Raw genomic sequence first — 27,500 nt, forward strand, 5'->3', positions numbered from 1 at the left:
GTTAAAAGTATCGGATTATGGCGATTAAAACAAATGAAAACTTCATACCTTTCTCCAACAGCGTGACTTTCCGAAAGCCTCGAGGAACGGACTTGGTAATCGCTTCTGAATTGATAACAGGAATACCAGGCTTCTGTCGGTCAAATGTCCCGACCCCTGGGTCGCTCCGCACGATCAAAAGCCCGACATGGGGATATTCTCAGGCATCAAATCCCCGCCCCTTGCCCGCACTCCCCCCCCACGGGATTTACATTGATAGGTGCATAATTCTTCACATCATACTCCGCCTCGTTCAATAATTGTAATCATTCGTTACCAATTTTTCTTCCTTTTTATTGGCCGAAAGCCCACCACGTGACCTGCAAATAACTGCCTGCAAATAATGGTCTGCTGATTCGCATGCCGTGTCGTCCAACTTTGTTTGGCTGCAAACAATATTCTGCTCATGCGTAAACGAAACCACGCTTTTCTCCTTCTTGCGATCGCTCTTGCGAAAAAAAATTGCAGATCGCTTCGCTTCCCGAAGATATTCCCTAATCGATAAAACAATTATTGAACTCGGTTATCGCAAAATATATCAGGATTTATCAGTGTCTCGCAGATAAATTCGGCTTCGGCATTCAAATAATTGATCTGCTTGCCACTGACAAATGATCATTCCTTAATCTCGTCCAATAATTGTTAAGTATTTGAAGTCATTTTGCATAATTCAGAAGGCTAGATTTGTTAATTTTTTTGTACATCATATACGTTGTGTTTAAACTTCAGATTCAAAGAGAGGTTGAGAAGAATTCAGAAGAAAACTGTAATTCTTTTACGTGGAAGATAACCAGCTATGGTGAAGCATTGAGAAAAGCCAAAAGTGGAAAGGAAATTCTTTTGACGAGTTCTACATTTTACAGTTGTGGATATAAATGCAAGTTAGAATTCTTTCCAAATGGCAATGCCGAAGGAGAAAACACCCACCTGTCCTTTTTCTTAGTAATAATGAAAGGTGAATACGATGCCATGTTAGCTTGGCCTTTCCATAAAAAGGTAACAATGACGTTGATTGATCAACAGGAAAAAGCAAAAGACAGGGAGAACATTGCAATGTCCTTTATAACAACTGATTTTTCAGAGTCCTATTGGAGACCTGTGGACGGTGAAAGCATTGGAGTAGGCTATCGTCAATTTGTATCTCACGAAAAACTTCAAGAGAGGCGCTACATTGTGCACGACACTATTTTCATTCAGATTCGCATCACTTCATCGGGATGGCTGTGACTTTCCAACTAAAATTCTTATTTTCTCTATCTTATTACCGTGCGCACAATGCTCGTTTTATGCATCGGTTCAATTATAATCTTATGCAGTCTTTTTAAAAGTTTTATCGGACAGCCTCCTTATAACAAAAACATCAATATAACACACAGCGTTTTTCCAGATCTTCATCCTATATTCATTCAGTTTAAGCAAACTGAAGTACTGTACTTTCAACGTCTGTTTTGTAGCCTCTCAAGTTGGTTTAGACCAAAGCACCGTTAATTCAAATTAAGTCGCTCCCTTTGGAAAGTGTTTTCAGCTGCAAGATTCCTGAGAATGGAGTAAATATCCCACTTCGTTTGTTTAACGCTCACATATATCTGCTCTCGCATAATGATGAGTTTTGATAGCTTCCTTAAAATCTTATTTTATCCACGCGCGGCTTATTCCGCACGCGTCGTGACACCTTTTCGAGTACTTTGTTCTCAGTTACACCTTTATCAGCATTATTTCTTTAAATTGGATTTTGACTGTAGCCAAGGTCTTTTTTGCGACAGAATCTTTGCAAAACTTAATTTCTTTCAGACTGACGGTGATGTCAGTACACTCTAGCAAGCGAATTCCGTCCTATTATATAATTTCCACATTTTCCAAAATTTGCTTCGAGGAATGAAATAAACTCCTTTTCAATCCTTTTGCTTTTTTGGTCTTTAATCATCTGGATACATTCATTTTTTCTGCCTATAAATTCTATTTACCTTTACATAAATTAAGAACTGCGTTGCAAGCTACAAGTAGACTTCACTTGTGACTTGGCTGCTCACTGTCGCTGAGACCTTAAACCAATACCAACTCCTGTCTCGACTTTACATTACAAAATCTGTACCTCAACAGCTGCCTGACTCGAACTTGATTAACAAGGGCTGGAAGTTATGATTTTCTCGTGGCATACTCTACTCCTATCCAATCCATTGAACTCATAATATCAGCCCTTTCCTAATTTCCTTAGGCTTATTTTACATTTAAAACATATTATTTTGATTTATACATATGTAAACATTCAGTATGACTCTATTAATAATAAACTTCACGACATCAACCTTGTTACTTAGATATGATTATTATGTTGTAATTTTTTTATTTTAGAAATTATCTTGCCTGGGTCGCAGACGCTCTAAACCTTTAGTATAGAAATGCTTTAGACGTCCGAGTGGGTGGGCCGGCTGCAACGCAGGCTAAAATTATCACGTATTGCTGAGAGACATGTTTCAGGGGGCACCCAACGGCAATTTTCGGGAAAATATCTGTTCGGAAGACGATTTGAGATCTAGAATTTTCGGAGCATTTGTTGTAAAATTTCTTGCTTGCCTGCCTCTCCTAGGATTTTCGAACATCTACAAAATGGTATAAATACCCATTTTTAACGGATTTTGACCCTAAAAAAGGCCACCTAGAAGTTTCGGGAGCCTTTTCCGGGCTGAAATTTTCGAGAAGGTAAGTTTTTATCCTTGTAATTTTCGGATCACTAGACTTTCAGCTAGGAAATCCGAACAGATGAAAAGTTTTTAGGGTATAAAAATATGCCTATATTTACCGTTTGAATACTAAAATACGTTCAACAATGCTATGTTAAGTGGTTTAGAACTATATACTCGTTGGGTGCCCCCAATGTTTTTAACCATTTACAGCAAGACAATACTATATCTCAGCCTATTAATAATTTAGTTACCGTTCAAAATATTTGTATTTTTCACTTCACAATAAATCAGGGGCACCCAACGTCAATTTTTGGAAAATATCTGTTCGGAAGACGATTTGAGATCTAGAGAATTTCGGAACATTTGTTGTAAAATTTCTTACTTGCCTGCCTCTCCTAAGATTTTCGAGCATCTAAAAAATGGCACAATTGCCCATTTTTAACGGATTTTTAGCCTAAAAGGGTCACCTAGAATTTTTGGATGCCCTTTTTCAAGCTGAAATTTTCGAAAAGGTAAGTTTGGATACCTATAATTTTCGGATCACCAGACTTTCAGCTAGGAAATCAGAACAGATGAAAAATTTTAAGGGGATAGAAATATGCCTATATCTACCGTTTAAATACTAAAATACGTTTAGCAATGCTATAGTTAAGTGGTTTTGAACTGTATCCTCGTTGGGTGCCCCTGATCAATTACAAAGAAGTTATAATGTTATCTAATTCTAAATGATTAGCGGAAGTTGACCCAATAAATAAATTTATGAAATTATCAAAATCTCTATATACATTTACTGCTTTCGTTATGTTCTACTGCCCAGCATCTGCTTGCAGCATTATCATTACTTAACAATCTGTAACCACTAGTTATAGATAATATTATCGAAGAAAGAGTTCAAGTTCTTAATCCTGTCACAAACGAGGTTTCAAATGCAAGGGTAAAAGAGTAATTAGCTAGCATACTGAAGCTTTCGACAGCCAGGAAAAAGGAATGCGAGGTGGCCTACGAAATCCTGTTCGAGTGCTGCGATGATTTCTACATTGGGGAGGCAGCTAGACCAGTCCTTTTGCACTGAGATTCAAGGAACACTTTACGGTAACAAGGGCGTCAACAACAGTAGTTTGGGACCACCTTAAATGTTAAGGCCACACTGTAATGTAGTCATCAGACAAGGAAATGTTCACTGTTCCATTTCTTTCTACAAAATGTCTTTTATTAACTGAACAACATCTTTATCCTAGTACGTATAATCATGCTCTACTTTTAGTCAGTGCTAGTACTATTTCACCATCGTTCTGTAAGTAGTACTTTAACATCATTTGGTTCTGATCTTAGTAGATAGTACATAATTGTTACCATGGTAATCAATACACTACACAAACCTTGAATATCAACTCCTTTTCGATACTTGCGAGAGAAGACGACGTGTTTAAGAGAAGAGTCAGGGAGGCCATCGAAATATTTTGTCGGGCTAAATCACTGAACAGGGACGCCGGTTACGAGCTCCCCGCTATCTTCTGGAACGTTTTGTTACGTGATTCACAGTATAAATCAAGTGACAAAAAGTTCAACTCCATCACTTGATAACGATTCCGCGATGGAGTCGAAAGCCTGTGTATGCTGATAACTTTTATATCCTGGGGTTTGAGAACTCGTTTACTCTAATTATTAATTGGAACGTCAGTTGACGACGGGAAAGCGCGCGGAAAGGACTGAACGCGACTTCCGGTGCCCAATTTGCCGCTTGTCATTGGTTAAGCCAAGACCGCGGCAAAACGCACTGCGCATGAGCACAAAATTTAACATCCGGTCAGCTTGTTATTTCCGGTCTAGTATATAAACCAATTGCGTAAGCATAACATTGCCGTCGCACCAAGTTTTAAAGCAAAAAGGGAGAAAGAGCCAAAAAGGGGGCAAAAAAAAATCACTTTATTCGAAAGCTTATATATTTTTCTAGCATCAAACTTTTGCTCCACGTGGTTATCTGTTTGCACCAACGGTGAAAATGATGTTTGAAGTTTGCAGGTCGCGAGCGCTCGACAAGACGAATTTGTTTCTACTGGCTTTCTTGCATGCTACTGGTTTGCAGGGTTGTCACTAAGATTTCAAGTTGCCGGGTATTTGTTTTTAGTAGCCGGGGAAGTCGCAAGCAGTCATGGAGCCCCTTCCCACCCCCCCCTCCCCCAAGAAGGTTTTGAAGTGCAGCTTTTACCGTTTTCGAAAAGGCATTACCGCCCCAAAAAAGCAATCTTCATCAAGAGTACAGCTATCATTAGCGGTTTTATGATGATCACGTCTTTATTAAAGAAAACTACAACATTCTGAGACACTAAAATAATAGTTAAATTACTTTACGTAAAGGCTCGTTGGAGGGTTTTTTATTGGCCGCCAAATGGGAATATACATGCAAGCACCGGGCCTAAAAAAAAGGACAGGTTGGCACCGGTCACGTTATCTGCGCAGTCTTATCTTCACGCAGACAAGGCGCATGCTGGCCAGTGAATGATAAGGCTAAAAAATGCGTAACGTATAAAAAATCGCGGGACAAAATATGGCAAAACTAAACTGCACAACTGGTGACATTAGTGATCTCGAATCTTATGAACGAAACATCACTTAACATACGAAGAAACTGACCTACGGAAAAGCGTTTAAACGACAGGGCTAATACTTTATAAACGACGCTGAGATGCCAAAACGAGACTAAAGGAAAAGAATGTAAAAGTAATGCTAATACGTAACTTCCCTTTTATATATAACTTCTTGGAAGTAGAACTAAGAGCATGTGTTTATGGCCTGCGGACAATGATCGAATATTTCCCGTTGACCGTACGTTATTTTATATACTCGATACCTAAAGCTAAATGTAGACCTGGTCACTTAAATGTCCACATATTAAACATGGCAATCAGTCATAGTCTTCATCTTCAAAGCCTTCATCATAATCCTAATTATCATCAACATCAGCATCAGGTTAGATTTAACCTTCGGATGATGCCTCAACTTGTGATGTCAACAGAGATCTGCTCAGGTCTTTCATCGTGAACAAAGAGTGCAGAATCCTTTGCCACTTCTTCGACATGTTCAACACAAACGCTACACAACGGTTGAAACTAGGGACTTTTAGCATCGACAAAGGTGACGGCAGCGAAAACGTCACTTTTAAAAATGAATTGACGTTTTTCCCAACGTTGTCGCGTTTATTTCAATTCGCTGAAAATAGCTAATGTAGGCCAATTTACCTGGAGTTGATTTCTTTGGGCGCACTCAAGTTTAGAAAGAGAAAGAAAAGTTTGTCGTCGCTTGTTTTACGTCCTCCATAAAACGTGAAACTAGGCATTTTCACGTCGTAGTCGTGCAGTAACGGCAAAGAAATGTACAAAAAAGCGTGATGCACGTGCAAACTAGTTGTTTTGCTCAATAAACCTATTGCTTTTTTGACGTTCTCGTTGCCGTCGCCGTCGTCGTTGCTAAAACTCCCTACTGACATTTCGCGAACGGAGAGTTTTCGCGCGTGTGTACTAGTACCAAATTTAAGTCAGATGTCTTTTTCCGACGTTTCTTAGTTTTTGCACGCAAGTATTTCAGAATTACTTAAACCTGCTGCAGATGAAACTCGCATTTAGCTTGATGGATAGTCTTTGTGTGTTTCAAAGGTGTGCTCTTTTGGTTTAATTTAACGACGAAAGTAGCCGGGGGCCATGCTCTGAGTAGCCGGGGGAAATCCCCGGCCCCCGGCCCTTACTGACAACCCTGGGTTTGGCATAAGTTAATTTGGGAGAAGGCGATAACTAAGAAAAGAATAACAATAGTTATGAAAGAAACCAAAATAAACAAGTCATCATTATCATTAACACTAAAACCAAGAAATAAAATTTTAGTCCGTTCAAAAATTTTTTTATTATCAGAGAAAACAAGAACTCAAAACAAAAGATGGGCGGGATTTAATAACAACTTCGACTTTGAAAACTGCAGTCACGAACACCCAGAGTTTTCAGTGCCTGGAAACTGAACATGCCTATAAATGACTTTCATTCAAGAAAATGACTATTTAACTCTTTTACATGGTTGTTCTTTGGTTAAAGACTTCAATAATTTCAGACTGTGCGGCTCGGCTGCATCTCATGCAAACACGAAACTTCCAGCTGCTAAATACATGGCATGAAAAGTTCGACTTCTAAAAGCCATGGAACCAGCTTTCGCTCTCTGCTTCTGAAAAAAAAACAATAGAGTTGTCAACTTGCTGCCAACCTCAACAGTATAATTAAGCTTATGTTTCATGGCAATCAACTCAGAAGAGTTTCGTTTCAAAACACGGTAAAACTCACTGGTAAATAAAACTACAAAGCGATTGTGTGTTGTCGTTTTCCAAATAAAGCTCGAATCAGCTTTAAGACATGAAGATTGAGAAACTGAAGAACTGAAAATTGGGACTACAATACACAAGCTTGCAATGATAGCTTTTTATGTCTTAGTTTCAGCCGTGTTGTGAAAAATAGCAGTAAAAAACTTTGTTTTTGTGAATGAAAATCAGTTTACCTGACGCTCTAGCCAAAATTACACACTGAGTTATTATCATCTTACCTTTTCTGAATCTAATCGACTAATTGTTTCAGTCATATGTGCCTGGTTATCCATAAAAGCAATTTCAATAACTACAAAATAGTCAAAAACACGAGCAGCGTGAAGCAAAACAACTGAACCACACGCTGCACACAGAATGAAGCCGAGAGCGCGCGGGAGACTTTGATTGACTGGAAAGTGTGACTGAAAAAGGGACCGGAATTGCTCAACTTGGCGCATGCGTAGACGTTTTGACGCGGTGTTGGTCAAGCCACTTGTTTGATTTGCGCGCGCCGTCGTCAACTGACGTTCCTGTTGTGTTGTTAAATCAGCCTAATATTGAAGTCAACGATCGAGCGTCACTGCTCGCTTCCTCGAAAAAGTAACAACGAAGTCATGTAAGGCAGTATTATAATGTGGCTGACAGCCAGCATCAGCTGCAACATGATCTGATTAGCATAAGGTCTCATTTTTTTCACTTGGCTATGACGCTGAGCCAACCGTACTGAGATGAGAATGGCGGAAGCTGAAGCAAATCCTTCGCCTCGCGGATACGATGATGCGTTTGTTAGTGAAGTTGAGGGCGAATTGCAATTTGCAATTTGTAGCCTACCGCTGAAAGACCCTATTTTTACAAAATGTGGTCACCGATTTTGCAGAGACTGCCTTGACAGTCATTTCACAAGGTTAGTATCACCCCTTGGCTTTTCAGAACATATCCTTCAAGTTAGCTTCATACAGGAGAAGGTAACTGGACAATAACCCTCAATCTTGCTCTGTACGAGTCATTACTTTGTTTAAATATGCTATGTTGTTCTGTGTCTGTGATCATTTATCAAGCGAGTTGGACCTTGCGCAAGTATTTGACGGGATTGGTAAAGCGCGTCGATTTGAGGAGTACATACATTATTGCAGCCTTTTCGCCTTCTCGCTTATGGGGGTCACTTGGAGAAATCAGTCCTGAGAAAAAAGTTTCTCACATTGAAGAGGATTATTTTCTCAGATTACGTAACTGTGGCACTTGTCAGAGTATATGAGGTAATTAACTTTTCTCTCATACTTTTTATAGAACAAACCTGTGTCCAGAGAACTACGCCTGTGTTAATTAAGCAGACACCACTGAAGCCCAGTGGATTTCTGCTGAGTCATAATGTATGCTACACATTTGTTACACATGGCATTAGCCTGATTGGCAGACAAAAAAAATATGCGTGCTATGTATTAGAGACCTCACCCATTGCGTCGCGTGATTCAAAGCCCACTGAATATCCTTCCCAACCGTATTAAGCTATAGCTTGTATCCAGAAGACGGCTTTCTCCTGTAGAATATGGCTGAAGCTCGTGAAGTTGCATCACTTGATGGATACGATGATGAGTTTGTGAATTCAGTGGACGAAGACTTGCACTGTTCAATCTGTCATCTGCCACTGAAAGAGGCCGTACAGACGGGAAAGTGTGGGCATAGATTTTGTAGGCAGTGCCTTGATGAACACTTCAGGAGGTTGGTGATTCTATTGATGATAAATTATCTCATGATGATGATGATGATGATGATACCTTTATTAAAGTGTCAAAACTGTAATAGCGGTATATAACCACTAAGTGGGGACACTAAACTAAATTTAAAAAAATAAATCAATTAATAAATTAATTAAAAATTAAGAAAAACTATGTACAGTATAAGCAAGTGAGAAATTCGAGAGAACTATATACAATATGTACAAATGTATCCACTACTTATAAAAAAAAATAAGAAATAAAAGATTAAGAAGTGCAAAGAGAGCAGTTAGAGCTAGTGTGTTCCCCTACTCTCAGAAAAAATCGGAGAAGGGGCTCCTTCTCCGATTTTCTTTGAAGGGAGTGGAAAAATGTCGTTCTTTATACCGAGGACTACGCTATATAAAGGTTCGTTATATCGAGGTTCCACTACATAAATATGTTCTTGTTTTGGTGCAAAATTAAAGTTTAAATCCTCAATACTGCCAGCAGTGGAGTCAACCTCTCAATCGAAGTTTTCTACACCATGGACAACATCCCTTACTGAAGGCTTACTGCAGTCCTGGTAGTTTCATGCTTGTTTTCAATATACTATCTATTCTCTTAATAGCTTATTTTGATTTCTACAGGCTGGAGCTCAAGAGGGAACCATTAAATTGTCCTGTAGATCGGAACATCCTAATACGAGATACGGTAAGTGATCTCTTACACTATCGTCTCACCAGTACTGAAGCTGGCCAGGAGCGGCTCCTGAGCCTGCTTAACTCTATTTAGTCTTTCCTACTCACTGACCTTATTTATCTGAACTGAGCTGAAACTGTTTTTGGTTTAATGACTAATCTGATGTCTTGAGGATCGGCCATTATTTATAAATGATTCATTTGTGCGAAAAAAACGAGGGAGGGATAATTTTTTCATGGGGATTTCTAATTGGTTAGAAGCCGAGTAGAGATTTTTAGCACTAGTTAATTAATTAATTAATTAATTAATTAATTAATTTTTTGTTTTTAAAGAATTGAAAAAAAGTTTATTTTTTGCAACCATCTGCTTAGAGTCTGGGAAGCTATCACATGTTCTCTCCATGTCAGTATTTGCTTGGCTGTTTTGCTATTTGCGGACCTTGGAAGATTTAGCCTTTAAAATTAGTATAGCCATGAGATTATGTTATAGTAAAGCTTATTCCTTTCCCCCTTTCCAAATGGTGACTCGTTCCACATAACCCCGTCGCAGTAGTCATCCTTAGTTATAAGCGAACAATGTAAAAGCCACCTTTTTTACCATGCCTTAGTCCGATTCGCCTTTGTTTTGTTGATGACAAGGTACGGTCGAACACCTCGTCTCAGTTTCAGTGTTTGATTACGTTTACATTTGCTCTATGAACAGGCCATTGCTCAACCTCGTCCCCAGGGCTTTTTAAGGGAAAAGCCCTGGGGACGAGGTTGGCCATTGCTGTAGTGTAGAAAAACTTTTGAAAAACGAGAAATGTTGTATTTCCTTCAGAAAAAAAAAAAAATTGTTCGACTTCGCGAGTAACGCACAGCGGGGGCTGGGGGTGATAGGAAGGGAGAGGACCCTTCCTCGCTTTTGTCCATCCCATCACACCCCGCGCGCTAGTAGGAAGAGATAGTAAGAGAGCACTAGGTACGAGTCAGCATTCACGCCTGAACCACCTGTAACCGCCCATGTGGAAGCATTGTCCCAAGTATCGCTTTCGACGTCATCATTTTTAACTGTGGTCGATAGACAAAATTGACACTTAAATTGTGCAGGTAAGGGATCGTTCAAACCACACCCAAATGTGTGTTATTCATGCAGTTGAAAAGGCCAGAAAAAAATTCAAAGAATCAGTCCAACGTAACTCCGACTGAAAAATCCGAACTTCCTCAGGGTTTTCGTAAAAACCTTCCCACTGAAATGAAGCCTATATTTCTCTTTGTTCAGCGCCCAAATAATTTGCTCGACTAGACAATATACCCCAGAAGGTGAATGGGTTAAAACACTATGCTCGCACTTTATTTTAGTAAGCAAACAAACAAACAAATAGACGAAGGTTAATTTAACTCTTTTGCTTTTAGGACATTTTCCCTGACAAGGCAACAGAAGGAAAGATTCGTTCCTTCGTCATCAAATGTCCAAGCGACGGTTGCCAGTGGACTGGTGAATTGAGGTCAAAAACTGTAAGTGGCGCAACTCCATGTTGTCTCTACCACCGTGATTTACCGGTAAACCTCATGTAAGAAAATGAATAGAATTGTTGGTCTGTCACAGTGTAACATGAACAGAAGTCACGCCTTCAAAACTTGTGTATTATCAGCTGTTGTATTTAACTATAGAAGAATACTTTCAACTTATGATATGCTCTGGTTGCATGCAACTCCATGTTGTTTTTATGACCATGATATAATCGATTTACCGTTAAAATAAGAAAATGAATAGGATTGTTGGTCACAGTACTAACGTTTTGACACTAACTTGTGCAGAAGTTATCTTCAAGAGTTGTGTATCATCAGTTGTTGTAACTAACTATAATAGAATACTTTCAACTTATGCCATATACATCTATTTTTGACTAATTAGGTTGAATATGATTGAGTTTTGGAGAGTGCATATCATAGTCAAAATTATATGGTAACAATAGATGACAACAAACAACTAGTACTTTAAGCATGATGATTATTTTCTGCGTGTTCAAGAAGTAAAATGTCAACATGGGAAAGGTTAAGGGTCGAAGCCCAAACGGTCGGAGCTTATCCCAGTTTCGTTAGCATGAAGCATGCCTTAGACGGTATTGCTAATCCCCGCTGGACGAGATGCTAGTCCATCGGAGACAAAGTGGAGTAAAGTTCCTTGTGTTGTGAAAAGTATTTTGTAGGTTATTCCTTCCTAGAGTTTCTTTATGGTTGGGTTTGTAGATCAAAGTTAATCAGTTGTATCGACTTGTTTTTAAATTCTATTACCTTTTTAAGTAGCTTTTCAACACAAGTGTCATTTATTAAATTTGAGTCCTTAAAGTAGGCACGTTTTGGGATCATCTCTGACCTTGATTGTTATCTACATCAGAGTTCCTGTTTTGGTTAAGGTAGACTGTCTTGTGTGTTTAGTTGTCAAGCTTTTATTTGTTTCCCTGTACTTGACATTATTAACCTTATAGGTTCGTTTATTCCACTTTGGTTCTCAATAGGAAATTCGTTTAAGTCATTAGAAAGTGCGTTTGTAATTTTTCATAATCAGCAAGCCCGAACGTACCTACATTCACAGGGGCGGATCCAGGATTTTTTTTAGGAGGGGGTGCACTCGTCTCTTCCAATAAACCACATAGTTTTTTTTGCAGAATATCAGTTGTATTAGAAAACCGCAGGTCATCTCAGGGGGGGGGGGGGGGGGGGGGGGTGCGCACCCCCTGCACCCTCCCCCTAGATCCGCCCCTGATTCACGTTAGTTAAGTTGCCAACATTTAGCGCAGTTGGTTAAGTTGTAGGGTGTGCAGTTAGAAGTTGGGCTGTAGACGTTAAGTGATGCTGTTGACAAAAACATTTGAGCTGCTGTTAAGAATAAAGAGCACCAAGATATAAACTCAAATACCTGGTACCTCTACGCCAAGCGATCGGGTTGCACTAACACCCCTAACACTTGTCTAAGGAAACAATGCGACGGGCGAGGCTTGACCCCGTTCAACATGAACACTAACCTATTATTTTGATTTTATAAAAAAGGACCACTTAACATCATGTTCGTTTAAAATTGTGGCCTGCACGAACAAGAACTGCTCTGAGACTATGACAAGGAACAACCTACAGAAACACGTGACCACCACGTGTCCATGGAAGATTCTCCGTTGGTATTTCAAAAATAAGCCAGCAACAGCAACAACGTCAACCGCAATAAACGGTAACCTGCATTGATCGGTCACTTACCAACCTTCCATAGAGTTATTTTCATTGTCTTTACCTGTATTTCAAATAGCTTAGCCTGTATATTTCAATGATTTTATTTTCTAGGGTCATCATGCCGAATGTAAGAAATTCCCATTGAACTGTTCTCAAAACTGTGGAGCTGTCATTCCTAGAGAAGAGGTATACTAGATTTACATTATTAAGCGCATTGAAACAAAAGCCAAATAACTTTTATAAAACAAGGCCCTAAGGGAGCGTCTGTATCCAATCAACAACTGCTGCCTTACGATTCATTTATACATCTTGTGTTAGGTAGGTGAAAAACAATCAATTTTTCTTTATATTTCGTCCACTTGTTGTATTGATTTTTCCGTAAGATACGTAACAAAATATGCAGATTATAAAAAGAAGGTTCTCCGGAGTTTACACTCCGCGTAAAAACGCTGAATATTCACTAACAAAACAAAAGTTAATTTGCTTTTGTCATGAATTTAAAGGGATAAATAATTTGAACGTGTGCCATCTCTTTAATAAAACAATTTTTTGAAAATGGGAGGTTCACTTGATAAACTCGTACAAACGTAAAGCTTCAATTGCAGCATCATTCCTTCCACCTATAATGAGCTAGAAGTAGAGAAAATTATAAAGAAAGTCGACCATACAAGTAGAAAAGTGCTTGCATAGCCTCCTTTGTAGGCAACTCCTTTTGTAACTGTTACACTGACCTCCGTTCTCTTCCCATTCTCCCACCGTTCTCTTAAACAGGGCAGTGGTGCCAAGTTGAAAGAAAAGTTACTTACTAATTGACGTCGCCTCCTCCTCAGCTAGGCGAGTGAGGCACACGAGAAAAAAACTGGGTTACTCAAGAGACTTGGCAAAAAGCCTCTTCCTAGTTTTTCTTCTCACTTCGGCTTGTCCTTAACTTTGGACATGACACAGCCGACATGTATTATGAGACAGGGATGATCAAGATGGAAAGCAGTGCATCGCGTGCATTCCCTTCTCCTCCAAACCATGTTGGCACTATATTGCTGACGCGGATACATCTTGCTTAAACAGCAAAATTTCGAGTAAACAGCCTTCAACGGCTGCACTGATTCCCAGCTGAGTCGAAAATATCTCTTTTTTCCAGATTTCAGCCCACATTGAAAAGGACTGTCCGCTCACAATAATTTCCTGTCCGCACTTTGATCATATGGGCTGCGAAGCTAAGGTAATAAGTACTAAGAGAAACCGGTATAAGCGTTAACATTTTTATTTAATTAGTTCAGTATCAAAATCCAGCTCTTTCAGTGCTTTCTCTGTAAAATGCCAATGAAAGAAGAAATCGTGCTTTAAGGAAATCCGTTCATTGTCCTCACATATAAAAGGTAGTTAAAGTTTTCGGGTGTTTCCCGATTTTATACGGTTAAATCTAGCAAAACAGCGTGTAAATGACAAGTACTTGTACTGTTTATACTATGTTTATACTTCATACTGTGTATATATTTCAGGTTCAGCGAAGAGAGGTTGAATCGCACCTTCAGGCAGCCATGAGACTTCATCTTGACTTAGCTTGTGTGAAATTAGGCGATACACAAAAGAAGTTGGAAGAGACCACAAGAAAGCTTGAGAAGCTCGAGAACAACTTCAATGTTATAGAAAAAGACATACATTGTTCTGAAGAAATTGATTCATTTACGTGGAGGATAGACGGTAGTGAAGTCTTGAGAAAAGTCAAAAGTGGAGAGAAAACCTTTATAGACAGCTCTCCATTTTACAGATGTGGATATAAATGCAAGTTAAGTCTAGATCCTAATGGCGATGGCGCTTTGAAAAATGCTCACCTGTCAGTATATCTAATAATAATGAAAGGCAAATACGATGCCACTTTAACCTGGCCTTTCCAGAAAAAGGTGACGTTTACGTTGATTGATCAACAAGAAAATGCAAAAGACAGAAAGAACATTGTTAAGTCCTTTGTTGCAGAATCCAAGCGTGAAAACTTTAAGAGGCCCGTAAAAGAAGAGAACATTGGGTGGGGCCTTGCTAAATTTGTATCCCACGAAGAACTGCAGAAAAGGCGCTACATTGTGGACGGCACAATATTTATTCAGCTTCTCATTACTTCATCCGCAGTGACTGTCCTATTAAATTCCTGAGTGATAAAGTCTTGTGAATTGGCTTGCACACTGGTCCACTCTTAACAAAATTAATGTATCAGTCAGAGTTCAACATTTTAAACCTTCTGGTCGTCTTCACTGTCGTCTTCATTTTAATAATTTCATCGGACGGTCTCCTATAAACTTCAATATAATACATAGCTTGTATGTTTCGAGATCTATACATACAAAATTCAGTACTATCAGGGGTGGCTAATGGTCTTTCCGCCAATGTAAAATTCTGCACGAACTTTAGTCGAATTAGGGCTCGCAGGTTAAATCTTTTTAAAAAAATCTTAGGGTTTCACAGTCTGGACTTTTTACGAAGCTGCTTTGGGGTATCGAAGGAAGTAAGTCTCGAAGTCTATGTTTGTTCACATAACGTTGGGCGTCTCCACATTTTTTGAATTTGAAAGAAAGTAGCCTTGTTTCAACTCTCTGATTGCCATCGGTAATTTCATCACGGGTCGCGAGTTTCAACACCATAAGGTTGTTCACAGTTGGATAAGAACTTTGAGACTCCTTTGCTCGAATTTTAAAGTCTGGGGCTCACCTTGAGTTTCACGAGGGTTTGTGAGACACGTATTTCTAGTTAACTATTCAGTATCGGTCTCTCTACTGGAAAAGTTAAAAAGACATAACCTGCAGTGCAAAACATGCATCTCTCCTCGCTTTTCACCACCAGGGGTGCCTCGCGGGAGAGACGTGCGAGAGACGTGTGTCTCCCGCAACGGGGAGGGACGGCTGTATTCGCAGGCTAAAAAAGATCGGCTACTGGCCCAAGCTCGTCCTCTCGCAAAGTCTTGAATTTGCACAGTGCCACCAGTACTTTAGAAAGTTTAACATACCGTTTTGCCGTCTCTAAAGTTTTCAATTATTTAGAGGACAGAATTAAAGTACTCTCGGAATTTAGAAAAGGTTTTAAAACCAAAATTGTGGGCAATACATTGTAGACGTATCATCAATCAAAGTAAGATCAAATCAGTGAAGTTGGTATTCGTATCCAGATCTCTTATTGCGGCTTTGTCAACAAGAGATCTGGGTACGAGATTACTGGTACCGTTCATACTTGAGGTTTAATTTTATTTTAATTTTCCGACAACCCGATGCTCATTTTAAACCTCATGTGGAAAGACTTTGAAATTCAAGTATTAGGCGGACGTAAGGCTCATTAAGATCCAACAAAACAAAAACAACAACTTACTTTATTAAGAAACAGATAGTTACAATCTGAATTTTACCTACCCACAAATAACCTGTGTCTAGGGTCCCAGTTATTCAAAAGCAGATTAACGCTAACCCGGGTTTAACTTTTTATCCGGGTTTCTTTTTCTTTTGTTAAAAAGCATTCTTTCGGATAATTTTTCCTCTTCTTTTAAGAGCATCCAATCATCAAACTGCAGACCATTAACCCCGCTTTGAACAATCCGGCCCCCCTTGGGGGTTCCCTCTGTAAGCGTATGCTAGGCACTTGCTACGCATGGCATAAGTCTGATTGGCAGACAAAAAATATGCGTGCTACGTCTTAGAGACCTCACCCATCAGACTCGTACCCAGTCGCTATTTATGTGTTTTTGGGGTGAGAGAAGATTGGGGGTTAGGTTGAGGCGGCCGGGTCTCAGTACCTTCCCATGAGACCTCGCGCGCCTCAACCTATTCCCCAATCTTCTCTCACCCCAAAGACACATAAATAGCGACTGGGTACGAGTCTTCTCACCCAACGCGTCGCCTATTTTAGCCGACTGAATATCCTTACTAGAGGTTATATCTGAAAGACGGCTTCTCCTTCACAATATGGCTGAAGCTCAAGCAATTGTATTACCTAGCGGATACGAAGATGAGTTTGTGAATGCAGTGGAGGAAGATTTGCTCTGTTCAATCTGTCATCTGGCATTGAAAGAGGCCGTACAGACGGGAAAGTGTGGGCATAGATTTTGTATGCAGTGCCTTGATGAACACTTTAGGAGGTTCGTGATTCAATCTATTGTTGGTAAATTATCTCAATGTTCGAGTTTTATATGCCATCAGATATTCAGTCTATCCAGAAGTTACTATATTTGAACCTCCCCTGGCTTCGACTTAAGGAAGCACGACGTAGCGATGAATGTAGAAGTTGCGAGCTACGTAGATCTAGTTAAGTCGACAGAAACTTTGATTTTGCAAGAAAGGGAGGTTATTAGCTACGACCTAGTGAAATCGCACCCGTTTCTGTCGATGTTAAAATCATAGTAAAAGGCCAACAAAGCGCAATGAAATGCAATTTATTCCAAGAAAGAACCGGTAACTTCCTGTATTAATAATCAAGCTACTTAGTACTGCCTGCCGACTGAAATTCACCTAGTTCTCACTCATTTAGAGAGTTGACTGTCGGGCAAGCGCAACGAAGATGGGAGCTGTGCAAGTATTAACATAATAGTTTAAAGAGGTAAAACAACACGGTTTTGAGTCATTTAAGTTCACTTATATTAACAAAACAAAGCATAACTCAATTTGTCGGAATCGATCGAGTTCTGCTTCAAATCTCACAATTATTGTCTTGATTGTTAGTCAGGTTTCTTACTGATGCATCATAGGCTGTTTTCTTTCTTATATTTGTTGCAAATGCAAGAGGCGTTCTTTCAAAACTCCAGCCCTCTACCTGTTGATATTTTGTTTTCAATTACAGTTGTAGTCATGTGATGGCTTTGTGCTTTACCCACGGCAGACATGCACGGTTTGCTTCTGAGAAAAAAAAAACATGAAAAGAAACTTTTGACCCTGTCGTCAAAGGCGCTTCGTAAAGTTCAAGTAATATATGAAGCATGAGGCTCAGTGTTTCATTACCAGATGAAAAACTGAGAAAACTGTGTTTTTTATCTTCGAGGTGTTTCATCGGGTGATGAAACACTGTGTCGAATGCTTCATATTACGTCTCTTAATATACTACTACATGAGACTTGATTGGCTTAGAGCAGTGGTATTTCAGCTTAATTTGAAATACCTACATGTAAAAATTACAAACCTTTCGTGGGTAGTATAGAATAAATAAATAATAGCATGTATTTGGCGTAAATACCACTTGTGATATTTGAAAACTGTCTCAAATTTCACTCGTCTAACGGCTCGTGAAATTACGTATAACGATTTCGAAATATCACTCGTGATATTTATGCCAAATATCACTACAAATCATGCTATTACCTATACAAACAAAATGATTTTAGAAGGCGAAATTAAGGGTTCAAAAATAAGCCAGTTTTTCATCTGATTTCCTTTGTGAGTATTTTTTTAATGAATCAATATTAATGAGTTTGAGAAGAAAGTTTGAAATCGGCTGGCAAATGTGAACTCATGGGAGCGTGATAACTGTAATATTTTTGTTATTGTTTCGTTACTTAACAATTAGTTCATGCGTCAGCGTGCTTATGTCGAGATATTGAGCACGCGGGAAGTCTGGAGAGCACGAAAGAAGCGTAAGAGTTGCAACTCTAACCTCTTGAGTGCTCTCCAAACTTCCCAAGTGCTCAATATCTCGACATATGCACAGCTGAAGCATGAACTAATTGTTTTATAACATTAACAAAGCGATAAATGCAGCAGTTAACTTAAATTTTTGTTCTTGAAGCGCGCGCTCAAAGCAGTACGCGTCAATGTCTACGTGACTATATTTTTTTACCTCATAGTTATGTTTTTGTCTTAGTGAAACTGAGAGAAAGTTTAATCAAGTCGCTTAAGATAACACTAAAAAAGATTGTAAAATCCACATTGACTGTTCCGGAAAACTATCCTTAGAAAAATTCTTTTTGAAAGGAAAACTTTGCAAAAGATGATTTGCACACGCCACGGCCCGCACAGCGCGCGCAGATGACAACAACAACTTCACCCCTTTTCCCTACTATTGGTTGGTAAATTCAAAAGTTTTCTCTTAAATTTACGTTATAAAACACATGGTTAACGTTTCATTGTGTACTGTTAAATTATGGATGCGCTTGGGAGACGTCTTGGGAGGATTGCTAAGCTCACAAGAACTCGAGGTATAGTTTATTGACGTCATCAGCGTGCTCAATGGGAATATGAAGCACGCTCGCGCTATTGAATTTGAATAGGCGAATATTCTAGCTATGTTGTAAGAAACTTTAGTTTATTTAACAATTAGTGAATGAGGCTGAGTATCTTATGAAGAATTATGGAGATCGAAGAGGTTGTTATCCGTGCTTTTAGCCAATCAGAATTGGGGAAATATTTTGAATGAATAATAATTTCCGTTAATACTGCTGTCAGTGGAGTCAACTTCAAAATAATATTTCTTGCTCGAAAGCCTCATCGAAATACTAGAATTTCGGGAGCGAGTTTCCTTCGTTTCACCCTCACCTTTTCCCTTTTTGCTGCTAAAAGAGAAAGACAGAATACAAGATGTGGACAATGGTGAAGAGAGCTGTCAAAAACTGTTAGGGGGACAAACAAGTTTTCAAAAAACCCACCATTACAATCCGTTTTCTTGAAGTTTGTCCATCCGTGCTTTCTTTTTCGTCTTGATCGGTTATTTTTATGTTTCACCCAATTTGGTGGGCAAAACGTCCTACGGTTCGAATTTTTCTTCCATTCTCTTATTTTGATTGCTACAGACTGAAGCTCAAAGGGGAACCGTTAAATTGTCCTGTGGATCGGAACATCCTAATACGAGATAAGGTAGGTGATCATACAACAACAAACCATGGAATTACCTCCTAACAACATTAGAGCTATTCCAGAGTTAAGCAAATTTAAATTGGCCATTTCTGATCTCAAATTTGATGCTGACTGCTACACATTTTGTGGTTAATCTTATCAAATTTTATCTTAATTATTCAGTTCATCAATACTTTTTTAATCCGGCTTCTGTTCTAATACTATTGATATTTATTTTTTAAAAATAATTATTTAATATTTGTAATATTTATTTTTATATTTTTATTTTTGCTATTTATCCTCCGAGATATTAGCATCTTATTACTTATCTTTCAATCAGGGGAGAATAAATAAATATTATTGAAATTGATTGAAATTGAACAACAACAAGTTTATTCGGTATTACAATCATACTATTTCTATACATGTGTTACCGATTGAAATACAATAGCCAGGAGCGGCTCCTGAGCTGGTTTACTCCTTTCTACTTATTGTCCTTAATCATAAAACACATCTCTCCTGACACTGTACTGTCCAATTCGCTAGTTTAATGAGTATATTGGGCCCGGTTCGCTGATTATTTATGACGAATTGTGCGAAAAAGAAAGCACAAACTAGACTAAGTCTGAGGCTTGTCATTCGCGCAATTTTATTTTCTGCGTCCATCTTCGCATTTCTTTTCTAACACCATCCCATCACCTGTTTAAATACACGGTAAGATTTTGGACGCTATCACTTAAACGTTCTCTACTCCAGGTTATTTACCGGGAGGAACAAACGCAAGCGTAAGCGAATATAGTGCCTCGACGTATATATATAACTACAACGTTTTAGGTGGTTTTGATTCCCTTGGGAACTGTTATCCAGAAAAATGGCTCCACTACTGTCTAGACAAAATTTACCTAAGAGTGGATGGGTGAAAACCACCATGCAAAATGTTTATGCAACCATTCTGGCAAGAAAATGGACGAAGGTTAATATAACTGTTTATTTTAGGACATTTTCCCTGACAAAGCAACAGACAGAAAGATTCTTTCCTTCATCGTCAAATGTCCACTCGAAGGTTGCCAGTGGACTGGCGAACTGAGGTCAAAAACTGTAAGTTGTGCAAATCCATGTTGTTTCTACCAACTTTATTTACCGGTAGAATAAGAAAATAAATAGGACTTTTATTGACAGTGACTAAAGTTTTGAAACTTACTAGTGCTTCAGGGCAGGAGCAATTATAACGTTTGTAGAGGTAGCGTTGGAAGACGTATGTCCACAGATGGCAGCGACGACATGAGATGAGTTCAGCTTTATATTCTTCAGAGGCTTGTTGCAGCAAACTACTAGGCTCAGCGTTCTAAGGTTTAAAAATACTCATACTAAACGATATAAAATTTATGCCTGAGAAAGATCAATTAGTGCTGACTGTACATTGTTTAAAGCTACGTGCAAGTGGACTCAAAAATGTATATCAACACGTTGCTGTCGGCAATGGAAAAAAATGAAACGAAATTTATTGTTTCACACCATACTAAAACCATGTCGTCATCTCTCGTATGAACTGGTCACGTGGCCATTCTTCAATCATGGGTGACCACTTAACATAGGTATGAGTGCAAAATCTTTACTGCATTTTATTTAGTCTCATCAGGCGAACTGTAGGAAAGTCCTGCTCAGTTGTTCCCAGCGTTGCGGAGCTGTCATAGCTAGACAGGAGGTAAGTTCTGTACAATAACCATTCAAAAATAAAAAGAGCCTACCTTCCTGATTAGTGACAGGTGTCTTACGATTTATTAAAATGAACCTGCGTTCCTGATATTCTGGGGGTGCGTTTTTTAGTAGAATTCAAAAACAGATTTGTAATCTCAGATCCTATGGACTCTTTACTACCAAAGAAATGGAAGATCCGAAAAAAGGATCATTGCATATTGCCATGACAACGTCACTCCCTTGTGCTCCTCGCGGAAATGATATGTTCTAATGAAAAATGGCGTCACCAACATTGGTTCAGTTTCAATGTCATACATGTACGGCTGTTGTCAGTAGCCCGTTTTTGTTCGGAAAACCGCTGGTCAAAAATACTATTTTCAAATCCTTTCCCAGAATAAAAGCTCAATTGGTGAATCTCAAAAATGCGGATTTGGATTTGATCCGAGGAATCCACCCATGCATAGCGTGGATTTCAAGGATTCTTGATCCGTTTTTGGATTTGCTCAAAAACTAGCAAAATCCTTTCTGAATTCGGAAATCCCGATTTGGATTTTCGCCAAAAAACTCACCCTTAAGCTTCGCTAGATGAAAAAACAAACGGCTAGCATGTTACCTACTTAGTTTACCGCGCCGCCTGTTTGCATTCTTTGTCTGTTTTTTTTTTCGTTCAGTTGATCAGAGGCTTTCGAGGGGAGGTTTAAGCGATTTAGAAACGGAAAAACGTTTTTAATGAATAGTAATTGGAACTATCTTTTAAAAATTTAATGCTGGAATCGTTTCAATAACTCAGCATGGTTTTTAAAATTTATCAGAAGGTAACAATCTGAGTGTAATTCCTTTGTGCGTAGATAATAAAAAACTTTACTTCACAAGATTAATTTTTTTCCGGAAGCATTGAAAATGAGACATATTACATCATCTAAGCGTGTTCAGTCTAAGCAAAAGTGGCCCGAAGCTAAGTCTCATGACTAGCGTGATCTTTCTACGTAGTTCTCCTTCTTTATTTTGAAGACTCTTATTAATGAAAAAATATTCTTGAGAGAGCTCATTGTTGAGTAAATATGAGCATGACCATTAGAAAAGTGATTGGGACGGGGGGGAGGTTTGGCCCACAAAAGTTTTTTCTTTGGGTTTCACCACTTTGCACAACTGTTTTTGGAGATATTCTCCCTTGCTCGAATTTTTTCTTATTTTCCCACCATCACTTTTCTAATGGTCCGTCCCTAAAAAATCATTAAGCAGCTGCATTCACGGGACTTAACGTTCTCTAAGCCGATTTCTTACAGCAATTGTCATGGCCAGAAGATGACTTCAATAGGACTCCTTTTTCAGATTTCAACCCATATTGAGAAGGAATGTCCACTCAGCATGATATCCTGCCCTTATGATCATATGGGCTGCCCGGCTAAGGTAATACTAATATAGGAAGGCGGCGGGGAGGGGAATTTTCGAGCCGCATGATATTTTATTTCCGGTTAACATTTCCCTTGTATGATTTTTTAGGCCATTGTATGAATACATTTCCCTTGTATGATTTTTTAGGCCATTGTATGAATATCTCTTAGGTTACTTGGCGTGCATGAATTTAATTTTCCCTTGCACGAAAATTTTTTTGCACTTCTCCCACTTCCCCTAAAAGTTTTCTAATGGTCCGTCCCTGAGGCAAAACATAAGGAGGACGCATCTTTTATTAGTGCTTTCATTCTCATTTTAATTATTATAATCTGGTCTTTTTACAAACTTTGACTATAACAAAGCAGTGTTGTTTAAGTGAGGTTATTAAATATCACATGGGTTGGTTGAAGGTCCGAATAAAAATAAATTACGCACCGAGTTTTTCCCCTCTGATCGATTTATGGCCCAAACAGTTGTCCCTAAACCAAAGAACGATCACAAGGGTCGGTTATTTTCAAATGGATGTGGATCTAGAAAAACAGGAAATAGACGCCTTTAAAGAAAGAAGAGTGAAAAGACAAACAATTCGTAAGGTAGACTATCAGCAAAGGGGAACTTAACGCCAGACTATCATACAACACAAACTATGTCATCCCCCCCTGATGACAATAACCCTATATCTTTGTGCCACACCGGTGCTTTTCTTTATATAACCACTTGAAATTTTGAAAATTCTAGCTTCTACTAAACTTTAAACGTTCATTCGTTAACGTTTCTATCACTGCAGATTCATCGAAAAGAGGTTGAATCACATCTTCAAACAGCCTTGAGATTGCATCTTGACTTGGCTTGTGCGAGATTAAGAGACACGTGAGGTCTGTTAAATGACACGCAAGTTCAGCTGAATGACACTAAAGCTCAGTTAGGTAACCTACAAAAAGAGCTCAAAGGGACCACACGAGAGCTTGAGAAGAAGATTCACGCAGTTCTAGAAAAAAAGGCTCAATATTCTGAAGAAAATTGTCATAATGGTTCTTTTACGTGGAGGATAGACGACTTCAATAAACTCTTGGAAAGTGCTAAAAGTAATGAAATAACCCGCATAGAAAGCTCCCCATTTTACAGTTGTGGATATAAATGTAAGTTACAAATGAATCCTAATGGCTTTAGTAATGGAAAAGGCACTCACCTGTCCCTTTACTTGATAATGATGAGAGGTGAAAACGATGCCACATTAGAGTGGCCTTTCCGAAAAACAGTGATTTTTACGTTAATTGATCAACAAGAAACTGATGCTAGCAAACAGAACATAGTTGAGTCCTTTTATGTACCGCACCCTGAGCGCGACCCTAGGCTTTTAGAACAACTCAAGAGGCCTGTGTCAGTTCAAAACTCCTCTCGCTTTGGTTATGATAAATTTGTATCTCACAAAGCCCTGCAAGAAAGGCGTTACATTGCAGACGACGCTATTCTTATTCAGGTCGCCTTCACCTAAATAGATTATTTTGTTAAAACTCTTGAGGAGATGTTAGCGATTGGTCTTTCTGTTCAAATACCCTGGGTGCCAGAGACTTTTCTAGCGCGGTTTCCGGACCCGCGCGAAAAGCTTCGCCGCTCGTGGCTTCGGCCTACGACCGAAGATCTGTCGGCCTTCGGTCAACCCAGAAAATTCCCGCCCAGGGCACGCGAGAAAAACCTCTGGTACCCAGGGTAATTTATGAGAGTCTCGCGATCCAATTTGAAGCGTGTTGCATTGCCATCTTTTTTTTTCACAGGTCTTTTAAGAAAAAATTCTGTAGGTCTCGAATCTCGTTTTTACTCAGCTTCCTCAGAGTCTCGAAGCGGGCTCTCAGTGGAAAAGGTCAGTTGTGCCGTCTCGCTTCGCCTACCATTTTCCACTTACCTCTCATTCCGGGAAGCCAGACTAGTTTCAGTTCGCAGCCTTCAAAGTTTTGAATGATTTAACAGAAAGCATCAAAGTACTTTCCTTTCAGAAAAAGTGTAAAAGCCAAAATTTAAGAAAATATCCTACAATCGATCGATAAAACAACGTTGTAAAGGTAAAAAAAAAAAAAAACGAAAAGGTAAAGATCCTTATTTTACAAGGGTAATTTTTGACCACAGGTAAACCAAGCTCTACGAGTCTATTGACCTTTGTAACTTTATTCCTGAGCGCCGTGATGGCACTGTCGCAACAACGAAAACGGAAAATAAGGATTTGTGAAAAAAAAAAAATGTTCGAAAACATATTCGTTACTATCATTCTTTTTCAATAAATATCGCTTACTTTTAGTCCTTTGTTGGCCTTGTTGTGTTTTCTATGGGTTTCGGGTCGATTTGGGGCCATTTCATGTATGAGGTCTCGGGTCCTGAAGTGGTCCTCCTGGGAATTCTTGGGGGGGGGGGGGGGGGTGGTGTGCCGCCCGGTCAAATCCTGACCGTATTTCAGACCAAAAAATGTCATTTTTCACAGCCGTTTTCAGACCTCAGTAAAATCTATTCTCGTATTCAGACCTGGCCTACTGACGTAGATGATATATACGTGTATCAAGAAAATTGATCAGAAACCGATGGAAATATGTGCCTAAATTTTTATGAACAGACTCTTTTTTTTTCTTAATGAAAAACACGAAAAATTTGGCGTGACACATTGTCTACAGCTTAAGATGTTACAATATTATTAGCCTGTTCCAGGCTCTCAGATAGTAGGGATAGTACATAAGTGAAAGACACGCGAAAATATCAGCTCTGGAGATTAAAAACCCGTTTTATTTTTGTGTTTACGCCTAATCAATTTCGCAGACACGATGTCAGAGTGAAATGGGCATCTCCGCGTTTTGGACATGCCATTTCCAATTCAAAGTAGACAGACTGCAAATCATCTTAGTTGCTAAAAAATATATATCTACGTGTCGCAACTGTTCATCAGTAGGATGCCTAAAATGCGTGCAATTCCACAATTGGTTTCGGCTCCTAGTCTGCTATACAGCCGTTTTTAGTGTCGTCACGCAACGCTCCTCCCCACTAGTAGGGGGGGAGCGTTGCGTGACGACACTAAACGGCTGTGTAGCAGGCTACTCTAACCCTAACCCTAACCCAAATCGCTAAGGTAGTATGAGAAGGGGATGCCCATAAGACTAGAGTTTTGGGGATGGGGATGCTAAAAACGCGAGAATGTCCATATCACTGTGACAACGACGGAACCTGGAACAGGCTACAAATATATAAAAAAAAACAACCTTCAGACAAACAACTGAAAAGAGCCTGCACACGACGCTGGGAAGGCTCACGCAATCCTCACGAAAAGACAATGGCGGAAGTTCCAGTTAACCGGTTTGTACCTTCTGGTTATGACGAGCAATTTGTTAACCCGCCTGATGAAGACCTGCAATGCATAATATGTTATTTACCGTCGAAAGAACCAGTTCTTACGAGATGTGGTCATAAGTTCTGTCGGCAATGTCTGGATGAACACATACGGAGGTATTATAACTTGATAGTGATAGTGGATTTTATCACAGTTTGCTAAATTAAAGTTAGAATCCTACGCGTACCATAGTTGATTGTGGCTAAAAATTGTATTTTATCACAGGAGCAAAATGTTTTCAACACAAGTTTTTTAGGCTCGCGTTCTACAGGAGCAAAAAATCATCATTTCATTCATCAAAACATGTCGTTCAGAATTTAGAAATTTAGAATTTGAGAGTACTTGCAAATAAAGATACCCGACAAAAGGAACTTGTACAGCAGGTACAATACACATAATAATGTAATACAACATCAAATACAATACATGCAAATAACATGCAAATATTAAATTAAATAAGGTGTGCGGAAGGCGCTATTGCAGTTCATATGAAATGTGGTAAGTTTTAAGAGGGTTATGTGGGTGTAGAATAACAGTAGACTTTATTGTTTTTATTGACGTAGATTTAATGGAGGGAAAGTGTTTTTTGGTTTATATTTAGTGTTTCACAGTGCCTCTGAGCGAGGGCGTAAGGAGCTAGGGACTGTACGTTTATTACGTTCCAAGGGGGGGGGGGGGGGGGAGTTCAGAAAAGTGTGGTGTATCAAAACTTTACCCCCCCCCCCCCAAAAAAAAAAAAAAAAAAAAAAAAAAGATAAAAATAAAAAAATAAAAATTATTATATATGAAAATTGTACCGCTCCCTTGGCAATAGCAATTTTTGAAATGCACCCCTCCCCCCGCTCCTCCAACCCCTTCTAGACCAAGTCTCTCTTGGGCATTGATTTCATGAGCTCTATACTGATAGTTACCGGTGATCAGAAGCGTAGCGTGAGATTTTGAAGGTGCACGCAGGGGAAGAGAAGTTAGCGCGCTAAAGGCGTCCCAAACCTAGGGGATGGAGGCATGCTCCCCCAGAAAAGTTTTAAATTTGGGGTCTCGGAAATGCCATCTCCTGTGTTTTCTGCAAGACATTTTCAGTAAATAAAGACGAAGGAAAATGCAGTAATTAGTTGTTTATTTTACCCATCTATCTCTAGTATTATCGGTAAGGTACAGACTGTTTAACGCACAAAAGAGTAAAACAGTGACGCCGTCAAGGACGTTACATGCAAAGGGCGAGATGTGTACCCTTCAGACGGGCAAACTCTGTTATAATGCCATCAATATCAATTATGTGCAGACTCAAACTCTCGAGCTCAAACTCTCGTCTGTCATGGTCCTTCGTAAAGGAGTTTGCAGTCTCTTTATACCGCTGAAGCTACGCTCAACTGTGCATGTTGACACAGGAAATTAGTCAACATGAGAGCTACATTATACTCCGGGATAGAATTGTAGTTGGCTTGGTCAAAAGTCTCAACCAAGGTCTGTGGCTTCACATTCGAATCCATTTGACTCCACTTTATCAGTAAAAGGATAAAGGAAATCCTAACACATGCAATGCGAAATATTTATCCCAATTTAATGATAAAAATGCTTT

At 39.2% G+C, this 27,500-nt stretch overlaps 4 protein-coding genes and 1 pseudogene across 4 annotated transcripts in view; all 5 read left to right on the plus strand.

Moving 5' to 3' along the window:
* LOC140944786 (TNF receptor-associated factor 4-like) overlaps positions 1–1,266 on the plus strand; it is a 3,231-nt gene extending 1,965 nt beyond the window's left edge. The window contains exon 2 of the mRNA XM_073393891.1: positions 769–1,266. Within this exon, the coding sequence (XP_073249992.1) occupies positions 769–1,266 (498 nt within the window). The remainder of the gene's footprint in view (positions 1–768) is intronic.
* A 7,327-nt stretch (positions 1,267–8,593) lies between these two features.
* LOC140944787 (TNF receptor-associated factor 6-B-like) lies at positions 8,594–12,682 on the plus strand. The gene is made up of 4 exons (XM_073393892.1): positions 8,594–8,784; positions 9,410–9,473; positions 10,856–10,957; positions 12,494–12,682. Exons 1-4 carry the CDS (start codon positions 8,612–8,614, stop codon positions 12,680–12,682), a joined length of 528 nt encoding a protein of 175 aa, XP_073249993.1. The 5' UTR covers positions 8,594–8,611.
* A 73-nt stretch (positions 12,683–12,755) lies between these two features.
* Positions 12,756–14,832, plus strand: LOC140942521 (TNF receptor-associated factor 4-like). The gene is made up of 3 exons (XM_073391438.1): positions 12,756–12,853; positions 13,806–13,886; positions 14,167–14,832. Exons 2-3 carry the CDS (start codon positions 13,869–13,871, stop codon positions 14,812–14,814), a joined length of 666 nt encoding a protein of 221 aa, XP_073247539.1. The 5' UTR covers positions 12,756–12,853; positions 13,806–13,868; the 3' UTR covers positions 14,815–14,832.
* A 1,712-nt stretch (positions 14,833–16,544) lies between these two features.
* Positions 16,545–24,313, plus strand: LOC140942525 (TNF receptor-associated factor 6-like; annotated as a pseudogene).
* Positions 24,314–25,864: 1,551 nt separating this feature from the next.
* LOC140944788 (TNF receptor-associated factor 6-like) overlaps positions 25,865–27,500 on the plus strand; it is a 7,884-nt gene continuing 6,248 nt past the window's right edge. The window contains exon 1 of the mRNA XM_073393893.1: positions 25,865–26,037. Within this exon, the coding sequence (XP_073249994.1) occupies positions 25,865–26,037 (173 nt within the window). The remainder of the gene's footprint in view (positions 26,038–27,500) is intronic.

Source organism: Porites lutea, chromosome 7, assembly GCF_958299795.1.
Source record: "Porites lutea chromosome 7, jaPorLute2.1, whole genome shotgun sequence".
Lineage (NCBI taxonomy): Eukaryota > Metazoa > Cnidaria > Anthozoa > Scleractinia > Poritidae > Porites > Porites lutea.